This window comes from Marmota flaviventris, chromosome 20 (genome assembly GCF_047511675.1).
Source record: "Marmota flaviventris isolate mMarFla1 chromosome 20, mMarFla1.hap1, whole genome shotgun sequence".
NCBI classification, from domain to species: Eukaryota; Metazoa; Chordata; class Mammalia; order Rodentia; family Sciuridae; genus Marmota; species Marmota flaviventris.
In genome coordinates, this window is record NC_092517.1 from 8589832 (window position 1) to 8608445 (window position 18614).

Here is an 18614-nt window from a genome sequence, read left to right on the forward strand (position 1 = left end):
TAGGATGCGCCAAAGTGGGAGAGAAGGCTTTCAAGGTCAGCCATGGGTTAAGGCTGTCAGAACTTAAAGGGTTTTTTTTTCCTGTAGATTCTTCTTAGTTTTACATCAGTTCAGAGTATAATAACAACCCAAGCCTTTGATGCTACTTTGCACGCACTAATTAATGATTAATTAACATGAGTCTTGGAAGTGAAAGTAAAAATTTGTGATCACAGAAAGAAGGCACCAAAAAAATTTGATTTTTTTAAATATATATGTTTGTTTGTATTTTGTTTTTTTATACCAGGGATTGAACTCAGGGACACTCGACCACTGAGCCCCGTCCCCAGCCCTATTCTGTATTTTATTTAGAGACAGGGTCTCACTGAGTTGCTGAGTGCCTCCCTTTGGCTGAGGCTGGCTTTGAACTCACGATCCTCCTGCCTCAGCCTCCCGAGCCACCGGGATGACAGGCGTGCGCCACCACACCTGGCTGCAAGTATTTTTTTTTTAAGTATCTTTACAAATTTTATTTTTTCCCACCCTGTGATTCTGAAAAAAGGTGACTTTCCTGGTGACTCAGACTTTATCAATCTTTTATTTTCATGATCACCTTTAAAGAAGTCTTTTTCGAGAAGCGAAGTTGGGTGCATAGAGAATAGAATCCTAGGCAGATGGTGTGGCTCTGTGAGACCAAGTCTTCTCTCGCAGTAACCGGGAGAAGGGCCACAATCTCATGGACCTGCTTCGAATGAAGGAATTCACTGTGCACCTCATGGTGTGCAGGAGCAGCCTGCGTTGTCTCAAAAACACTTGAGTCCGTTTTAAAAGAGCCTCTGAGACTCAGCTCTTCTGTTTGTTTGCAGGGGTGATGGGGGAATACGAGCCCAAAATCGAAGTGCAGTTCCCAGAGACCGTCCCGACTGCCAAAGGAGCCACCGTCAAGCTAGAGTGCTTTGCTTTAGGAAAGTAAGTTCTACTTATAGTCCCTCCCTTCTGCTGGGGTAGGTGTAGAGTTATCCTTACGCTGTTCACGGGGATGGCTTCCGCAGGGGACTGAAAAGCCAGTCAAACCCTTCTGTGCAATTCTGCACGTGCCTCTTGGATTATGTCCACACCCAGACAGACACAGGTAATGGCCAGAAGCTTAAGTTAAACGGCCCCCGTTGATGTGGTTGCAAAGAGGAGGAGAACGGGCAATTCTGAAAAAGTGTTTTGTTCTGTTATTCTGACCTGTAGTGTGCATGCTGTCCACGCCAGAACGACAGGAAAAAGTGGCCTTGAGGTACAAGAAAGCCAACAATTTGGGAAAATATGGGCATATATGTTTTGGCCCCAGTTTGAATTTCTTTTAAAATTGAACTCAGGGGCACTCAGCCACTGAGCCCCATCCCCAGCCCTATTTTTGTGTTTTATTTAGAGACAGGGTCTCACTGAGCTGCTTAGGGCCTCACTTTTGCTGAGGCTGGCTTTGAACTCACCATCCTCCTGCCTCAGCCTCCCGAGCCACCGAGGGATTGATGACAGGTGTGCACCATCATGCTGGGCTGCTTATAATCTTTTTAAAAAATCATTTAAAAAGTGATTTTTGTGTTCTACATTAACTGTAGAAAATATTCCTTATTTTTTTTTTCATTGTATATTCAGTTCTAATGGTTTCCCCTGTGTTTCCAAATCACGGCAATATCAACGACAAAGCAGTATCTTTATTTTGGTGTAGTACAATACGATGATAATTTTTTTTCCATGTCCCGAAGACTTGCCGTATGAAATGAATTATGACACGCCTGCAGGATGATACACCGCACAGACACTTAAAGTCAAGTTGAAAAACATGTAAGACATAGAAAACACCCGTGATTTATGGCTAAGGGAGTTAAACCAGGTTGCTCACCAAGTACACCATGGTTGTGTTTTTAAAATTTGTCTTTATTTTCAAGTGCATGTGTGAAGTTAGTTGGAGAAGAGTTCAGAGCAGGTAACCGGATCATCGGGGTTGTGTGTGTGGTGAGATGGGTAAAGGAGACCCCTTGAAAGGCCTTCAGTTCCCTTGAGCACTTCAAAAGGGGGCTAGGAATTAAAGTCTATTCACGGTGCTTGAATGGCTCCTAGAATAAAAACAAAAGGCACAAATTGGGCTCCTCTCTTGTGCGAGGAGATGTTTGGGTCTGCCCACGGAGCTGCTGAAATAAGTAGAGTTATTTTTAAAGGCCCAGGATGAAGTGTGCATCTCATTGGAACGGGAGGCTATCCATAATACACTTTCGATAGAGCCTTTCCGCAATCGGAGCTCCGTGTCTCTCTAATGAATTTAAAATTCTTCTAAAACAAATATAGTGGAGTGGATGGCTTTAATTTTTTTAAATACCATCTCAGGTTTCCCAGAGAAGATTAGCAAGTCTTTTCGTCTAATTACTTCTCAGTGAGTGTTTTTGTGACAAAAATAAATAAGTAAATAATTATATCCCCTGCTAGGAAGCCGCAGTCTTCAAAGCTGTGGTTAACTTGCTGAAGCCATCGATTTGCAGGCTCCATGATACCCTCCTTGCAGTTTAGGCTGTCTCCTAAATAGTTATGGCCGGGGCATGATGGATGTCTTGAGAGCACATAAAGACCTCACAGACCCGCTGCTGACTTTATCTCACTATTTTAATTAAAGTTCCTCCATGCCACCTTCCAAATGGAATGCATTAAGTTGATAAGGTTCTCCATATAGAAATGATGTGAGCCGTTCCTCCAAGTCAACAGTTGGGCTCTATCTCCCAGATTTTCATGAGTTCAGTTATTTCTACTATTATTTCGGTGTTTCTCAAGGCAGGGTACTTTCCTTGTTGGGCATGAAATATATGAGTATATATATATAGGAGGATTGCGAGTTCAAAGCCAGCCTCAGCAAAAAGCAAGGCGCTAAGCAACTCGGTGAGACCCTGTCTCTAAGTAAAATACTCAATAGGGCTGGGGAGGTGGCCCAGTGTTTGAGTGCCCCTGAGTTTAATCCCCAGTACCCAAAAAAGAAGAATGTATTGCCTCTGTTGTCCCCAACTAAGAAGAGACAAACATCTCAGATAATAAGCGTCTCATTATCTCTCACTTGATGGGTCCAGAATTGAGGCTGGGCATGGCCAGGTGACTCTCGCTCCATGTGGCACCCCTGAGGTCCCAGTGGCCGTAAGCTGACAGATCAGGTGGTGTTGAGAGCTTGGGAGAGTCGCACCCCTACTTACGGTGTCTCGGTGAGGATGTTGGAAAGCTGAGCTCACAGAGATCGTCGGCGGCTCTGCATGGTGGTCTCAAAGTCCCAGGTGCCTCACGGACAGGGTTCTAAGACCCCAAAACTACAGGCTGCAGTTTCTTAATGCCCAAGCCTAGAAATTGGCCCGGCATCCCTTCTTCTTTATTTAACTATCACAGTAGTCGGTTCAAGGGTTGGGAGCAGAGACCTCATCTCAGCAGAAGGAATGTGCAGGTATTTGCAACCATCTTCATTCCACTTCCAATCACCTGAATATTTCTATTTTAATATCTATGACTCTGAAAAAAAATATGTTAGGAAAAAAAATATAAGAAACATTTAAAAATTTCTTTTTTTATTTTAGTGGTACAAGTGCATGGGAGATAGATTCCCTACTGAAGTTTAAGAAATCTTATCTGAGTTTAAGAAAACACAAAGAATACCAGAGATGGATATGATATTTTTTAATTGGTTTTATTTTTGTGACTACATGATAGTGGAATGCATTACAATTCTTAGTACACATATAGAGCATGATTTTTCATATCTTTGTATATAAAGCATGTTCATGCCAATTCATGTCTTTATGTATGTACTTTGAAGGGTTTTTTTGCATTATATTTCTATTACACATATATATCACAGATTTTTATATCTCTGTTTGTGTATGAAGTAGGTTGACATCCAATGAAGACATCTTGTCTTCATACATGTGCTTTGGATGATAATGTCCATCACATTCCACCGTCCTTGATAATCCGCTGCCCCTTCCCTTTCCCTCCTACCCCTCTGCCCTATCTAGTGTTCGTCTATTCCTCCCATGCTCCCCCCTACTCCACTAAGAGTCAGCCTCCTGATATCAGAGAAAACACTCAGCATTTGGTTTTTTGGGATTGGCTAACTTCACTTAGCATTATCTTCTCTAACTCCATCTATTTACCTGCAAATGCCATGATTTTATTCTTTTTTATTGCTGAGTAATATTCCATTGTGTGTATATATACCACATTTTCTTTAATCCATTCATCCACTGAAGGGCATCTAGGTTGGCTCCACAGTTTAGCTACTGTGAATTGTGCTGCTATAAACACTGATGTGGCTGTGTCCCTGTTGTGTCCTGGTTTTAATGATGTTAATGGTAACATAAAATAAATGAAGTTCGGCGAACACTCCGGTGAGCTTGCATGTTTATAAACCAAGAAGGCAAGGGCTGTGGGGACAGATTCTAACCCGATTCGCTTCTTTGCATTCTTGCCATCAGCCCGGTGCCAACGATCGTCTGGCGAAGAGCCGACGGGAGGCCCATCGCCAGGAAAGCCAGAAGACACGAGTCCAATGGAATTCTCGAAATTCCCAATTTTCAGCAGGAGGATGCCGGCGTCTACGAATGCGTGGCCGAGAACTCCAGGGGCAAAAATGTAGCCAGGGGGCAGCTGACTTTCTATGGTGAGTTGGCGGTTCCAGTCTGGCATTCGAGATCCCTGTAGAACGTCTTGGTATTAAAAAAAAATAAATCACGTCAGATCATATATTAAAAGCACTTTTCAGTTAGGCTGGTCTTGTAGGCACCGTGCAGAGCAAGCCTGTGCACACCTCTCCGCCGGCTCCATGATCAGCCTTCCCTGGATAATTCTGGGTGTGGATAGTGTGGATGGGGTGGGGGGTGGGCGCAAGATGTTGTGGGAGCAGAAAGGAAGAAATTAGGCTGCTGTGTTTGGGGCTGGAGGTGAGTGTGAACACACTTTCAGAGGAACCTGTTTCTCGTCTTCCCATCAAAGCTGTAAACTCAACACAGGAAACAATCTGTTATTCCTGCTCCTGAATTTAAAAAAAAAAAAAAAAAAAGAGAGAGAGTTCTATGCTTCATCCCAAGGCTTGTGTGACTCCTGGGTCTTTGGTCCTTATTGGTCGCTATTTAGGGTGGTACCGTGAACATTTCAGAACGCACGCGGTCCCCATTGAGTCCTCCTCAGAGCGGAGCGTGACACATCTCTGTCACCCCCCCAAGGACTCTGTAGGAACAGCTGCTTGTGTTCCCATCAAAGCCCCGGCCTTGATCCAAACATCAGATCCGTGTACAAAATGTCCAGCCTGGTGGCCGTCACTGAGTCCACCTTGGACACCCTGTTAGGGTGTCCATCTGAAATTCAGTAAAGGATTTCGCTGGACGGGCATTTTGAAAGAAAAAAAAAAAAAGAATTGAGTTCTGTCCAGTTGGGCCACGTCTCCCTCCCCTCTCTGTGGGGCCTGGGAAATGAACATCACAGATGGACCATGGTTTAAGAAGGGTCTCAGTCAACATTGTGGCATGTCACAATGATGAGAGCGGTGGTGGCTGGCCACAGCTTGGGACCTTTATGATCCATGACCTTCCGCGATCTGGACTCTGATCGCCCGGACACAGGGTGTTCAGGGTTCTAGAAAGTTCTTCACCGGACGGGCCAAATGACAGTCGTTTGAATAAACCTGCGCTTCTCTTTAATCGTTCATGTCCCCGTGCGTACCAAAGGACGGACGTGATAAGTGTCCTCTGCACTTTCTTAACTGAGGGTAGATGATATGGTTTTTGGTTGAAGAGTGAAAGATACCACAGTCAACTCACTGGAAAAACATCAGACTGAAGAAACTATGAACCATAGGAATGAACGTATTCCTTTATTCCGTGAGATGCGATGGCTGTGTCTTTTTAACTGTTTGGGTTTCTTTTTTTTTTTTTCTCACGGTATCATAATTCTTTCTTCTGTGTCAGGGAGTTTATTTAGGTCATTGGGGACTTTAAAACCTGAGTTTATTTAAAAGGTAATTGGGGAACCTTGTCTCCTCCTCCTTCACGGAATAGACTTCTCCGCTTAGGGGTGCTGGTTCCCAAATGTCATCTAAGCTGCTCCAACTGATCCAACGAAGTCATCGTCACCTCCATAATTCCCCTTTTAAGGGGGAAGCCCGCTTTTTCTGTTGGTTACAAAGAGGTGACACTTTCTGTGACCCAGGGCTTGGCACACACGCAACTTTTCCTAGGGGTTCGAGATTTTTCCTGCTCTGGAAATGACAGCCACCTGCAGTGACCGTGATGGAGAGGTTGCTTTGTCACTAGGTCCCGAGCAACGCTGTGTCTTTTCAGGGACCCTGTCCTAGAGATGAAAATCAGGTGCTCACGGCGCCTGCCTTTTAAATAAAGTCATCTGCTAAGTGCTTGGCTGTCATTCCCCGCCCCTCCACTCTCTTTCTGTCTGTCTCTTTATTTTTTAATCTGGACCTACCCAGCGCTCTATTTCCAACACCCAGCTGCCCATATCTCCAAGTTAAACGAATTATCATAATCAAAACCACACTGTCGATTCCCCCCAAAAGGGGAGCAGGTAGCCCCCGTCACTTATCCACGAACCGCCTGTCTCCGTTGACAAGAGAGATTCTTAGGTGAAGGTGTCTGCTAGTTCCTGGAGGAGATCACCATGAACTTGGGCTTGGAAACCTCCGTTTCTTGATCGATTTTAGGTTTTCACGTTCCACTTCTCAGCTCTGCACGTTGGTAGCCGCACGGGGGCCCTGATGACTCTCCTGGTCTGGCTGCATGGGACCTTTTCCCTTCTTCTCCCAGTCAAACTATTCACCTTTCTCCAAAGACATCCTGAGTGCCGCAGCAGGATTCTGGCCCTCCCTGGTCAGCACCAGGGACGCCCCTGTTTCTGGCTGCTGTGTTCCCGTGGGGCCCGTGTCCGTGGGTCAGCCTGTGCCACTTGGGTCGGGCACACGAGGACAACTGAGCCGAGTTCAGCCACAGAACGTCTTCACCCCACCCCCTCGTCCCAGTGCATTTGGTCCTGACCTGTACGTGGCCCTGCACAGCCTAGTTCCAATCTGCTCTTTCAGCCATTTTTTTTCCATTTGAAAAACTTCCTAAAAACAGATATGTTTTCCAGAACAAGACCGTGACGGATCTTTGTTCCTAAAGGTAGAAATTGACTGAAAGGACTTTAGTACGTCATTCATTGACTCGACAAATCCCTTCCCGTTGCCCACCCTGGGGCAGGCAGTGTTGGGTACCAGGGCTGCAAGACAAATCTGTGCCCTCCAGGACCTGATATGTCACGAAAAGTTTCACTAAAAGACAAGGTGCTATTGAGCAAATGAATGAGCTAGAAATTTTCATTTTGCAGTCAGAGTTAGGAAGAATCCATTTGTTATGATAGAAAGTAACTAGGAGAAAGAGAAAGGCTTCATAAGATAAAGTAGTTACTTGGCTTCTAAGAAGTTGTACCTTCAAGCAGAAAGTAAAGGCATGCAAAGGCCCTGAGGCAGAAAAGTATCTGACCCGTTTGAGATGCATCAAGGATACCAGGGTGACTAAATCATGATGGGTGAGGGCCCAAGGTTTGAAACAGAGGCAGGTGACAGAGAGTACCTTCCAAGCCTGGTGCAGGTGGGTTTTACCCAGAGTACCCTGGGAAGCCACTGGAGGTTCATGCTTTGAAAACCCCACTCTGTTTGCTTTGGGGAGAATAGATTACTGAGGACCAACCCTAGAAACAGGTCATTCAGGAAGCCATCACTAGTACCTGGGTGAGAGATATCGGTGGCAAGGTCTCAAGGGAAGAAAAAACTTAGACAGACGGGAGAGGTATTTGGGAGTTAGTCCATAGGAGTTTCTTAGATAATTCATATAGTTTATAGACGAAGAAACTGACTCCCCAAAGAGATTGTGTGATTCAAGTTTACATGGTGAGAAGCAGAACTAGGCTCCCAAGGCTACTCTGCAGCCTCTGAGACTTCCTGTTGCATCAGGAGAACTTGGAAGTCTTATAAGAATACAGAATACTGAGCACTGTGCAAGAGATTTTGATTTGGTAGGTCTGGGCGAGGATGTAAAAATTTGCATTTTGATTCATTCCCCAGGTAATGCCCATGCTGGTGGTCTGGGGACCCCGTGGTGAGCGCCATCACCCTGTGCTAGGCAATCCCAATGCTATAGTGAGGCTCAGGTTCGATTCCATTCAGGAGCCAGGCACGGTGGTGCACGCCTGTCATCCTAGCAGCTCAGGAGGCTGAGGCAGGAGGATCTCAAGTTAAAGGCCAGCCTCAGCAAAAGGGAGGCTGCTAAGCGACTCAGGGAGACCCTGTCTCTAAATAAAATACAAAAAAAGGCTGGGGAGGTGGCTCAGGGATCAAGTGCCCCTGAGTTCAATCCTCAGTACAAAAAAAAGAAAAAAAACTTCCACGCAGGAGAAGGTAAGTCTATTCTTGCTGTCCCTTGGACATTGCAGCCAGTCTATACAGACAAAGGAGAAGAGGGGGGTGCTAGAGCAATTAGCTTTGAAGCAAGGAGAGGAACGTCTAAAATGGGACTTAATTCAGTGGATAATTGCTCATCTTTCCACCTTACTGTGTCTATATTCCCGTTTGAACCAAGTGACTGATAGAATTATAGTCATCATTGAAAAGAAAGAACCCGACTGAAACAACCCGGTATTTAGAGCCTTTTGTACACCTTCTCCTACACCTGAGTGCCACCGTGGGGGTGAAGCCAGCTCATCACTCAGAAATAGGGAGCACGGCATCTTAGTAGTAAACCAGCCTTGACTTCACAGGAGTGGGAAGGAACCCTCTGATTTTCAAAAATAAAGAAAATAAGGCCCAGAGACATTGAAGTAACCCCATCACCCAATGACTGGGAATCGGAGCCAAGACGAGAAGCAGCTTTCTCCTCTTAGCACGTGCATTGCTTTTCTGACCCCAAGAAGGGGTCAGAAAAGGGAAGGGAGGTCAGGGAAAAATCCGTCCGTCACCCGTATCCTCTCTCTTCGAGTTTCCACGGCCAGAATGCATTCCCAGATGAAGACGTGCAGACGAACAATGGAGAGGGATCCGTTTGCTTTCTGTTTTCTAATCTGTCCACCTAAATGTTGAGTTCAAATGGTTTCCTTCTTTTTCTTCATCTTCTCTCAGTTACACGCAAGCTATACTTCTAGACCTTAGATAAGCAAAACCGGCCCAGTGTGGTGGTACACGCCTGTAATCCCAGCAGCTTGGGAGGCTGAGGCAGGAGGATCCTGAGTTCAAAGCCAGCCTCCGCAATTTAGCAAGGCCCTAAGCAAGTCCGTGAGACCTTGTCTCTAAATAAAATACAAAAGAAGGACTGGGGATGTGGCTCAGGGGTTAAACACCCCTGGGCTCAGTACCTGGTACCAAAAAAAAAAAAAAAGAAAGAAATATAAAGAAATCAATCCGTATTAGCCTAGAGTCCTAGCTTGGTTAATCTGGGTAGAACTGGGCTGAGTAAATCAGGCTTAAGGCTTCTTTTAAAAAATGAATATATTGCTGATTTTTTTTTTTTATTTTATGACTCCTTCATGAGGTTCTGAACTGCTCATAGCACCTCTGGGAAGAAAAGAGAATCTGTCTTTTCTAGAAATTGGTTAACAATCGATGAGTTTAACCACAACGTAAGGAAATGACGCACCCGATCGCATGAAATGGTTCTGCGGCTCGTGCCCGGTGGTCTGTAGGTGTTCGGAGGATTGCAGGTGGCAAGACAGGAACGATTTCTGGAGAGGTGCTCCGGCAGAGTAAAAATCTTGTTAGGGAGGGAAGGGGAGCAGAGTACTCCTGAAAAACAACATGGTGCCCACGGAGGTTTGGAGGCAGGAGCTAGCTTATTGGAAAGGAGGAGAGAGAGGAGTCTTATTCAACGGGAGCTACGGGTTCCCTGGGCTTAGGTGGAGAAAAAGTAAGAAAAGGAGATGAGACCAGACAGTAGAGGAGTTTGAGTTTTAGCCTAAAGCTATGGAATAACGGTCATGTTCTCTTAATTGATACGACATCTCCAGCTTGTGAAGCCCATCCACAAACCTTATCCAGGGCCTCACACAGAGACCGTCTCCATAGTGTGTTTGTTTTAGTTATGAATGGGCACCTATAACAAAAATACGCCCCCTTCTAGTGCATGTTCACATAGCTGGTTTCTGCATTTTGTCATTGGTATCTGCAGCACGTCCCAGCCCTCTCCCTCTCTCCACTGCCACAATTGTTACTTACTTAGGGACAAAGAAACCACAAACTAGCATATGTGCATGAAACAATAAAAACTATACAAAACCCAGGAGAGCTATGAACCCGGTTAGCTGATGAGGCCGTCGAAAGACTAAGGACCTCACAGGTTAAAGTCAGGGGTCACTTCAGACATGATCAAGTTCAAGTATCCCTGGGTTCAAGGGTTAAAACTTAGACTTTCAACCTCCAGGCTCCAAATCCACAGCTCTCCTTACAGCAAGCTATCCGAGCAGCGTGGCCCATTTCAAAATATGCGTAGGTGTCATCGTGAATTCACTTTTTAAAATTATTTTTTTAAATTATATGTGACAGTGGAATGCATTACAATTCTTATTACTCGTAGAGAGCACAATTTTTTTCATATCTCTGGTTGTTTATAAAGTATATTCACACCAATTCCTGTCTTCATACTTGTACTTTGGATAATAATGATCATCACATTCCATCATCATTTCTAAACCCAAGTCCCCTCCCTTCCCCTCCCACCCCTCTGCCCTATCTAGAGTTCGTCTATTCCTCCCATGCTCCCCCTCCCTACCCCACTATGAATCAGCCTCCTTATATCAGAGAAAACATTCGGCATTTGGTTTGGGGGATTGGCTAACTTCACTTAGCATTATCTTCTCCAGATCCATCCATTTACCTGCTGGTGGGACTGCAAATTGGTGCGGCCAATCTGGAAAGCAGTATGGGGATTTCTTGGAAAATTGGGAATGGAACCACCATTTGACCCAGCGCTATCCCTCTCCTTGGTCTATACCCAAAGGACTTAAAATCAGCACACTACAGGGACACAGCCACATCAGTGTTTATAGCAGCAAAATTCACAATAGCTAAACTGTGAAACCAACCTAGATGCCCTTCAATAGATGAATGGATAAAAAAAAATGTGGCATTTATACATTTTGGGAAAAAAAAACAACATGACTTTGTTATGAGAAATGTTCCATTTGTAAAACCAAGCAAGGCTATGCTAGTTCAAAAGGGTAACTTCCAAGAACCCTCAGGGCTTTGTGGAACTGAGTTAGGATACTCTTGGGAGGGTGACCATTGATGTTGTGTGGGGAATGGATGAGATCCTGAAGTCAGAAGAGTGGAGATTTTCATGGCTGAACAGAGACCCAAGTTGGATCCAAACTCAGAATGCAGCACATACAGTTCTTATAAAGCTGGCTCTTGCTTCCAGTGATTTCTACACATTGGAAGTTGGGGGGTTTCAAGAAATCTATTTTTTATAGACTGGAAGGCTCTGTAATCACAGTGGGAATTGATTCCATCCCCTGTCAACATTAGTAACGTTGGGTTTGAGGTCCATTGAGAGTATCTCCATGTTTCCAAGAATGCCAGGCTAGAGATAAAGATTTTGGAAGCACCTATATACATATAGGTGGTAAACTAAGTGAAGTCATTATCTTCAGACTCACGAAGCCCCCTACCAGTATGACTCTTAAGCAATGTTAGCAAGATCTCCACCGAATCCCAGAAAGGACTCATCTTCTCCAAGATTGTGAAAAGCAATCAGAAAGAATTGCAAAAGGTCTACAGGTCATCTTTTCAGTAGGAATTAAGGGGTTTGGCTGCCAATGTCTTTCCTTTAAGGTTCTAAAGTCTCCAAAGCTGAAGGGCCTTGGCTAGCATTTCTTTCTGTTAAAAATTTCCCATTTGGGAAAATTGGAGAGCCGCATACCTTGGAGAACTGTTTGGCCCATGGAGTTCCAATGATATCTGCTTGCCATGAAAATGATTATTGGAAAAGAGGCTTGTCTGAATCCCGTGGCTGGAATAGGCCAACATTGATCTAGGTCATTCTGACAGTTATTGAACAAAAAGATTGAAATGAAGGGATTGTTCATCGGTCTAAGAGACTAGCCATGTGACAAGGTCAGATCCCAGCCCAACTATTGAACCCACGGTTTGAATTTGTAGCTTGAAACGAGGCTACATGTCTCAGAGAAGATGACGGCGCTCAGTATTCTTAACATGTCCTTTAGCTGATCTGACCTTGAGAGAACCCAGAAAGCTAAAATAGATGTTTCTATTTTAATATGTGAATTTAATTCCGTTTAATATGTGGGATCAGTATTGAAAGCACGTGAAAGGGTATTACAGAATGAAAAAGAGGAATGGTTCTTCATGGACCAGCGATGCTTTATTCAGCACCAGAGGGGCTCATCATCCAGGGGCAAAATGGCGGCAGGGCACTATATACTTTTGACAGAGCCAGATGATGGGAGGAGTTTAGGGCAGGGCAGGAAGACTGGTAGGTAACCTCATCCTTCAACTATCTCGGTATAGTATCAAAGAAAGCACTTAGAAATATAGTAGTACTGAACTTTAGTACCCAATAGTTGTAAAGTCATTTAGCATTTGTTTAGTATTTATTCCTAAATACTAAATGGTATAATAGTATTTAGAATAATACTATTTAGAAATAATAGTACTGAACCAACCTGCCTGGGTTTTTCTCTGAGCTGGTATTTTGACATGGAGTTGAAAAATGTATTTGGATTTTGGTATCTGATATCCAGATGCATCATCCAAAAAAAAAAAGAAAAGAAAATTGAGGTTGGCCGGGCATGGTGGTACGTGCCTATAATCCCAGCAGCTCAGGAGGCTGAGGCAGGAGGATCGCGAGTTCAAAGCCAGCCTCCGCAAAAGCGAGGCACTAAGCAACTCAGTGAGACCCTGTCTCTAAATAAAATACAAAATAGGGTTGCGGGTATGGCTCAGTGGTCAAGTGTCCCTGAGTTCAGACCCTGGTAACTCCATTCCCCCACCCTCAAAAAAGATGGGGGTGGGAGTGGGTATAACAAATGATATTTTCTATAATGGACTAAACAGGAATGTTTGTTATCCACAGACTTTGGTGACTCAAAGAGATTTATGAGCTATTTCTATTAAGCGTCAAACTTTATTCTAGTACAAAAATCTCACCCACTTAGCTATGATTCATCCAATCTGAGTAGGAAGGAAAACCGTTAACTAGGTGGGATTTTGCCCTGAAGATCTTCAGTTGGCATGTGAACATAAAATCCACTTCATTCTCTTTTTTTAACCTAATAGGCTATTCTGTTCCTCATCTCCACGGGCTCACGTGCAGATATTCACTTTAAGAAGCAGATGTTTGCAGTACGTCAGATTCAGCTTTTGTGAATTCCTTTTACTTTAAAAACCCAGAGGTGGTTCACAAACACCAAATTAGCTGTTCATTTCACCTTGGCCCCCCGCAAGAAAAACAGCCCGTGTGCATTCAGGTACCAGGATCCCCAGGTCCCCAAAGGAAGAAACAGAAGGAGCCCCGCAGAAGCGTCAAACGTATCAGAACTTTGCAGAATTCTCCCCAGGACCTTCCTTCCCTGCCCCCACCTGCTTTATAAGATGCAAGGTTTTTTTTCTTTTCTTCCTGCCTTCTCTATGTTTGAAAGAAAGCAACTCCTCGTAAGCCCAAGTGTTGCAGAGAAACCCATTGAAATCTCTGTCTCTGCGTGTGGTTTTGATGTTTCCTCTTTTGAACTTCAACTTGACATTGCTTCATAACTTACATTTGCCCTTCCGGTTTTTTTTTTTTCCTCCCCTCCTCTGCCCCCACCCCTCCACTGTCTTTTCAAAAGTTTGGCTTCGTGGTTAATATTGCACACAGATTTCTGGGACTTTTCTTGTTTGCTCTGTTTTCCTGGACTCGACAGGGGGGTCAATATTCAGCCGCTGAACGTGAATCAGGCACACAGCTGCCGTGAGTCCTATCGGGGTTGCACATCGGGGTCCTCCCGGGGGAGATGTGCAAAGGTGTTCTTTTGAGCTTCCTCTGCATTAGAAGCAGGAAGATGGAGAGCCGCGGCTCACGGGCGGCTCTTTCAAGGATGTAGGTCATAACCCTTCATTCAAGCTAATGCTTGTTGATGTTCTAACTTTTTTTTTTGAAGTTGACCCTTTTGGCCTTCTGTATTATGCAGCCATGCATCAGGCCCATCCGTAGAGGATGGGTAAACCTGTTTTGTTCTTTGGAAAAATAAAAATATGAAATTGCTCATAGATGGGAAAAAGAAGAAAGCCTCAGGTATGCAAGGACCTGGAGACCTCTACTGGATAAATGACTCACGGAGCGCTTCTCCACTTTTGTTTATTATGAAGAAAGCAAGACACACAGTTTGGCCTCAACCCGAGCGATTTCCTTTGGAGTTCGATTCTGGATGCTTCGAAGCCTCACCGGATGAAGACGGCTGGGGTCAAGTCCGTGAAAGGACACGTTAAGAAGATTGAGCAGCGTCTTCTAATATAGCACGGATACGGGCTCCGATCAGGTGGACCTCAGTAGCCCTGCCCTACAGAAACATCCTCTCGACAGACAACATCCAGGAGAGCTGGGGTGTCTTCCATGTGACTCTGGACAAAAGGCCCCTTTCCTGATTCATGTAACGTTAGACTTAACAGCCTCAATGGTGCTCCAAGCAAGATTTGATATTTAGGAAGACTTTTTATGGAACATGTCTTTATGTCCCCTGAGACCAAGGAAAATTAAAAAACAAAATTTAATTTCAGTGGAAGCTTGAAAACTGTGGTACCGTTTGGCTGGTGGAGGTGGTGTGCAGCTGTGGGCAGTGAGAGAATTTCGTGCTGCTTTGAATTCCTGCATGAGACTGTGGGCAGCTCTTGATTGCATAAGAAGGTTTTGTTGTTGTTGTTTTTTTTGGTACCAAAAATTGAACTCAGGGGCACTCGACCCCTGAGCCACCTTCCCAGCCCTATTTTGTATTTTATTTAGAGACAGGGTCTCACTGAGTTGCAAAAGCCTCACTTTTGCTGAGGCTGGCTTTGAACTCACAATCCTCCTGCCTCAGCCTCCAGAGCCACTGGGATTACAGGCGTGAGCCACCACACCCAGGTGCATAAAAAGGTTCCGTAAAGATCAAGACTCACTCAGAGAGCAGGGCTTCTCAGGGGCTGGACTGCTGCCGTCCTGGAATCTGACATCAATGCGGAATCCATCAGTAATAAACAATGATGACCTTGTCGAGGGAGAAAGGAGTCCCAGAGTTTGTCTGCACAACACGTGGGAGTGAAGTCTGCTAGTTGGGGACAGGCCAAGTGACGCTAAGAAAGGACACCCCCAAAATACAGTGGCTTAGATAAATTCAAGTTGCTCTTGTGTTTCTCTATCCAAAAATAAACAAGTAGGTCTAGGGCTGCTTTTCCTCAAGGTCATTCAAGGTGAAAGGGGTCCTTCTGTCGCCCATAGCCTCTCTATGTTCCTGGATTGTTCAGTTATGAGTGTTTTCCAATCGGGGTGAAGGGACAAGAAGAATGCAGGGCAGGTATCTTTAAATGGATAACCGGGAAGTTGTTCTCTCCAATCACATACTTGTGCCATCCGCCTGAGCCGGGGTACATGGTCACCTCTTGCCGCAGAGCGACGTGGAAGAGCAGTGTGAGCCAAGAATTCAGCAGCTCAGCCAGACATGGTGGGAGGGTGGGAAAGGGTTTCTCCTTCTAATTATAACAACAGATGTGTAAGGGTGAGGGGCAGTTCCTTCTGCCCCTTCTGCCCATGAGTGATTCTAAAAGTTCAAAAATATTATTAATTTTTTTAATCAAAAAAAAATTAATTTCAGTGGAAGCTTGAAAAATCACAAACAGAATATTCAGAGTAGGGTACAGATACAGCCACCCCCCTACACTCACACCCCAGTTCCACCCAGCTCTGTTGTTTGCATAACCTCTGGGAAAGGAATCTTATTAAAAGACTTAGGTTCCCCTTTGGTGGCATAGGATGAAAACAGGTTGAGCACTCGCCCTGTTTACGCCTGTTCCTTGCTTTCTGATCTGCCACAGCTCAACCTAATTGGATTCAGAAGATAAATGACATCCACGTGGCCATGGAGGAGAACGTGTTTTGGGAATGTAAAGCGAACGGGAGACCCAAGCCCACGTACAGGTGGCTAAAGAACGGTGAACCACTGTTAACTCGGGTAAGCAAACTCGAAGGGCCGGCCGCCGTCGTGTCTCGGGATTGACAGTGCTGTTTAAGGTGGCCTCGTTGCTATGGAAACGAGGAGTTGTTTCCAAAATCGTCCGCAACGAAAGGCCAACTCACAGTGGAAAAGGGGGAAAGGGAATGCCCTTGACCAAGAGAAATCCTACATAAACCCCCGGGTCTCCAAAGCCACGTTGAGTTCAGCATCCATCCTAAAGCACTGGGTTTTTTTTTATTTCCCAGATGGACATTTGTGGCTCTGCCATGGGTAAGGTCCCAACAGAAGGTCTGGGACATGTCCTTTTGCTCCGGTGCAGACCAAGGTGGGGTATCAATCTGATTCCGGAAATTTCCATCTAAATGGAATAAGATTGTGGCAGAGAATGCTGAATGAAGGAGGAGGAACAATTGTGTCCAATTGAATTTTCCTTATTGTGTTTTCCACCCCTAAACTTCAAATGTTAACTGGGATTTGACATTTTCCTCAGGCACCAAACTGAGAGCCTGTTTCTCATGGTCAGGTCTCGTCCCCACAGCCCCATAGGACCCCTAGGAAAGATTACTGCTCTGGGCACCAGGAAGAGAAAGGGGACTGTTTGTCCTCACCAACCCGGGTCACATGGACCTCCTCCTCCGTTCCCTGGAAGGGCTCCTCTTGGTCCAGGAATCTCTCAGTGATAAAGGCCAAACTCAAACAAATTGCTGGATCGTAGGTCCCCAGGTAACAGGCGTGACGGTCCCTCTGTTTAATGCAGGGGGACTTGGATGCCTCGATTTGAGCACAGACTGGACAGGAGGTAATACTTACAGAGATGGATTTGTAAGTTGCAACACCTTCAGGGTGACAAACATCCAAGGTCTTTTGTGCCACACATCATCTTTGTCCCCCACAGCTAGACTCGCAGAAGATGGTCCCAACCTTCCATCATACCACCAAATGCAATCAAGTACAGGAACGTTAAATTGTTAAAATGCATTTTGGGGGTAAATCTGAACTGATGTTAAACATTTTCCTGGGCTTCCTCCAAGAAAGTTATAATCCTGGGAACCTTCAAAGGGTTGCCTGCTGGTCATTTGAGTGTCCTCAACCCTCAACGGTCAACTCCCACCCCCCCCCCAACTTTCCCCAGTTAGCCCAAAGCCTTGGAGTAAAAAAACCCATTTACATTTCGAATTCATCTATTTGGAGGGGGATATTAATCTGAATGGTTTCACTATTAAATCAATGAGAACTCAAGAGAATCCCACAATTTAAATTCCATTTACCCACTGATGCCCTGGATGTTCTATTTAGCATCTGACCTGCCACGAGTTTAGTTGACAGATAAATAGATCATGTTATGTAAATTGCTTATACGATGGCTATTCTCTTTCCATTAAGTCCCCTTGATAGAACATGTAGCAAAATTGCCTTAAGGTCTCAGTTGCAGAAGGTCATTGTTTTTGCATTTTCTCTTTTTTTTTTTCCACAGGACAGAATTCAAATCGAGCAAGGAATGCTCAACATAACCGTCGTGAATCTCTCGGATGCCGGGATGTATCAGTGTGTGGCAGAGAATAAACATGGAGTTATCTTTTCCAGTGCGGAGCTTAGCGTAATAGGTGAGTACTTTATATGGGGAAAGAAATGAAAAAAAAAATTTTTTTTATTGAACCCAGGGGTGCTTTACCACTGAGCCACATCCTCAGCCTTTTTATTTGTTTTATTTCGAGAAAGGGTCTCACTAAGTTGCTTAGGGCCTCAGTAAACTGCTGAGGCTGGCTTTGCACTTGCGATCCTCCTGCCTCAGCCTCCTGAGTCATTGGGATTACGGGTGTGCGCCACTGCACCTGGCTCAACATAGAATTTTGAGATGCCATAAACATTCAGACCATAGCACTAAGCGAAGTCGACTATTCCTGATTGCAGCAATGCTTGACACAAAAACAATCAATAAATGACACAGGTCAAAAAAAAATTAGTGAAATTCGTAAGTCTTGCAGGGATTTAGGATGGAGAGTTTAACGGGCTGTACGGGCCATCTAAGTTTGCACAGTTTAGATCTGGACAGACAGAATAGAGAAGCAGGACTGTTCCAGATTAGAGTGACACAGAGCAAAGTCTCAGAGTTACAAACTACTCAGGGTTGTTTTCTACACGTCCTGAATATTTTTTCCAAAATTTTTGATTCAAATGCACAAAGTAGGTACAGGCAGAGTTTCAACCTGAGAAATAAAGATGGAAAAATTATTCATGGCCACATTCAGAGATTCTTAAATGAGATACTTAGAAGTCCCCTCTTAAATCCCTTTCTCTTTTCGGAAAGCTCACATTCGTATATTTCAAGTGAGTTGAAAGATGGCTAAGTGTTTATTTGGTAAATCTCTGAAGTCCCTCTTAAGGTG

The 18614-nt window shown here is 44.7% G+C and overlaps 1 protein-coding gene across 2 annotated transcripts in view; it reads left to right on the forward strand.

The window, feature by feature from the left end:
* Positions 1-18614, forward strand: part of Cntn4 (contactin 4) — a 432714-nt gene that overhangs the window by 275078 nt on the left and 139022 nt on the right. For both annotated transcript variants that reach the window (XM_071605984.1, XM_071605985.1), the window contains exons 6-9: positions 846-948; positions 4473-4657; positions 16088-16224; positions 17702-17831. In XM_071605984.1, the coding sequence (XP_071462085.1) occupies positions 846-948; positions 4473-4657; positions 16088-16224; positions 17702-17831 (555 nt within the window). The remainder of the gene's footprint in view (positions 1-845; positions 949-4472; positions 4658-16087; positions 16225-17701; positions 17832-18614) is intronic.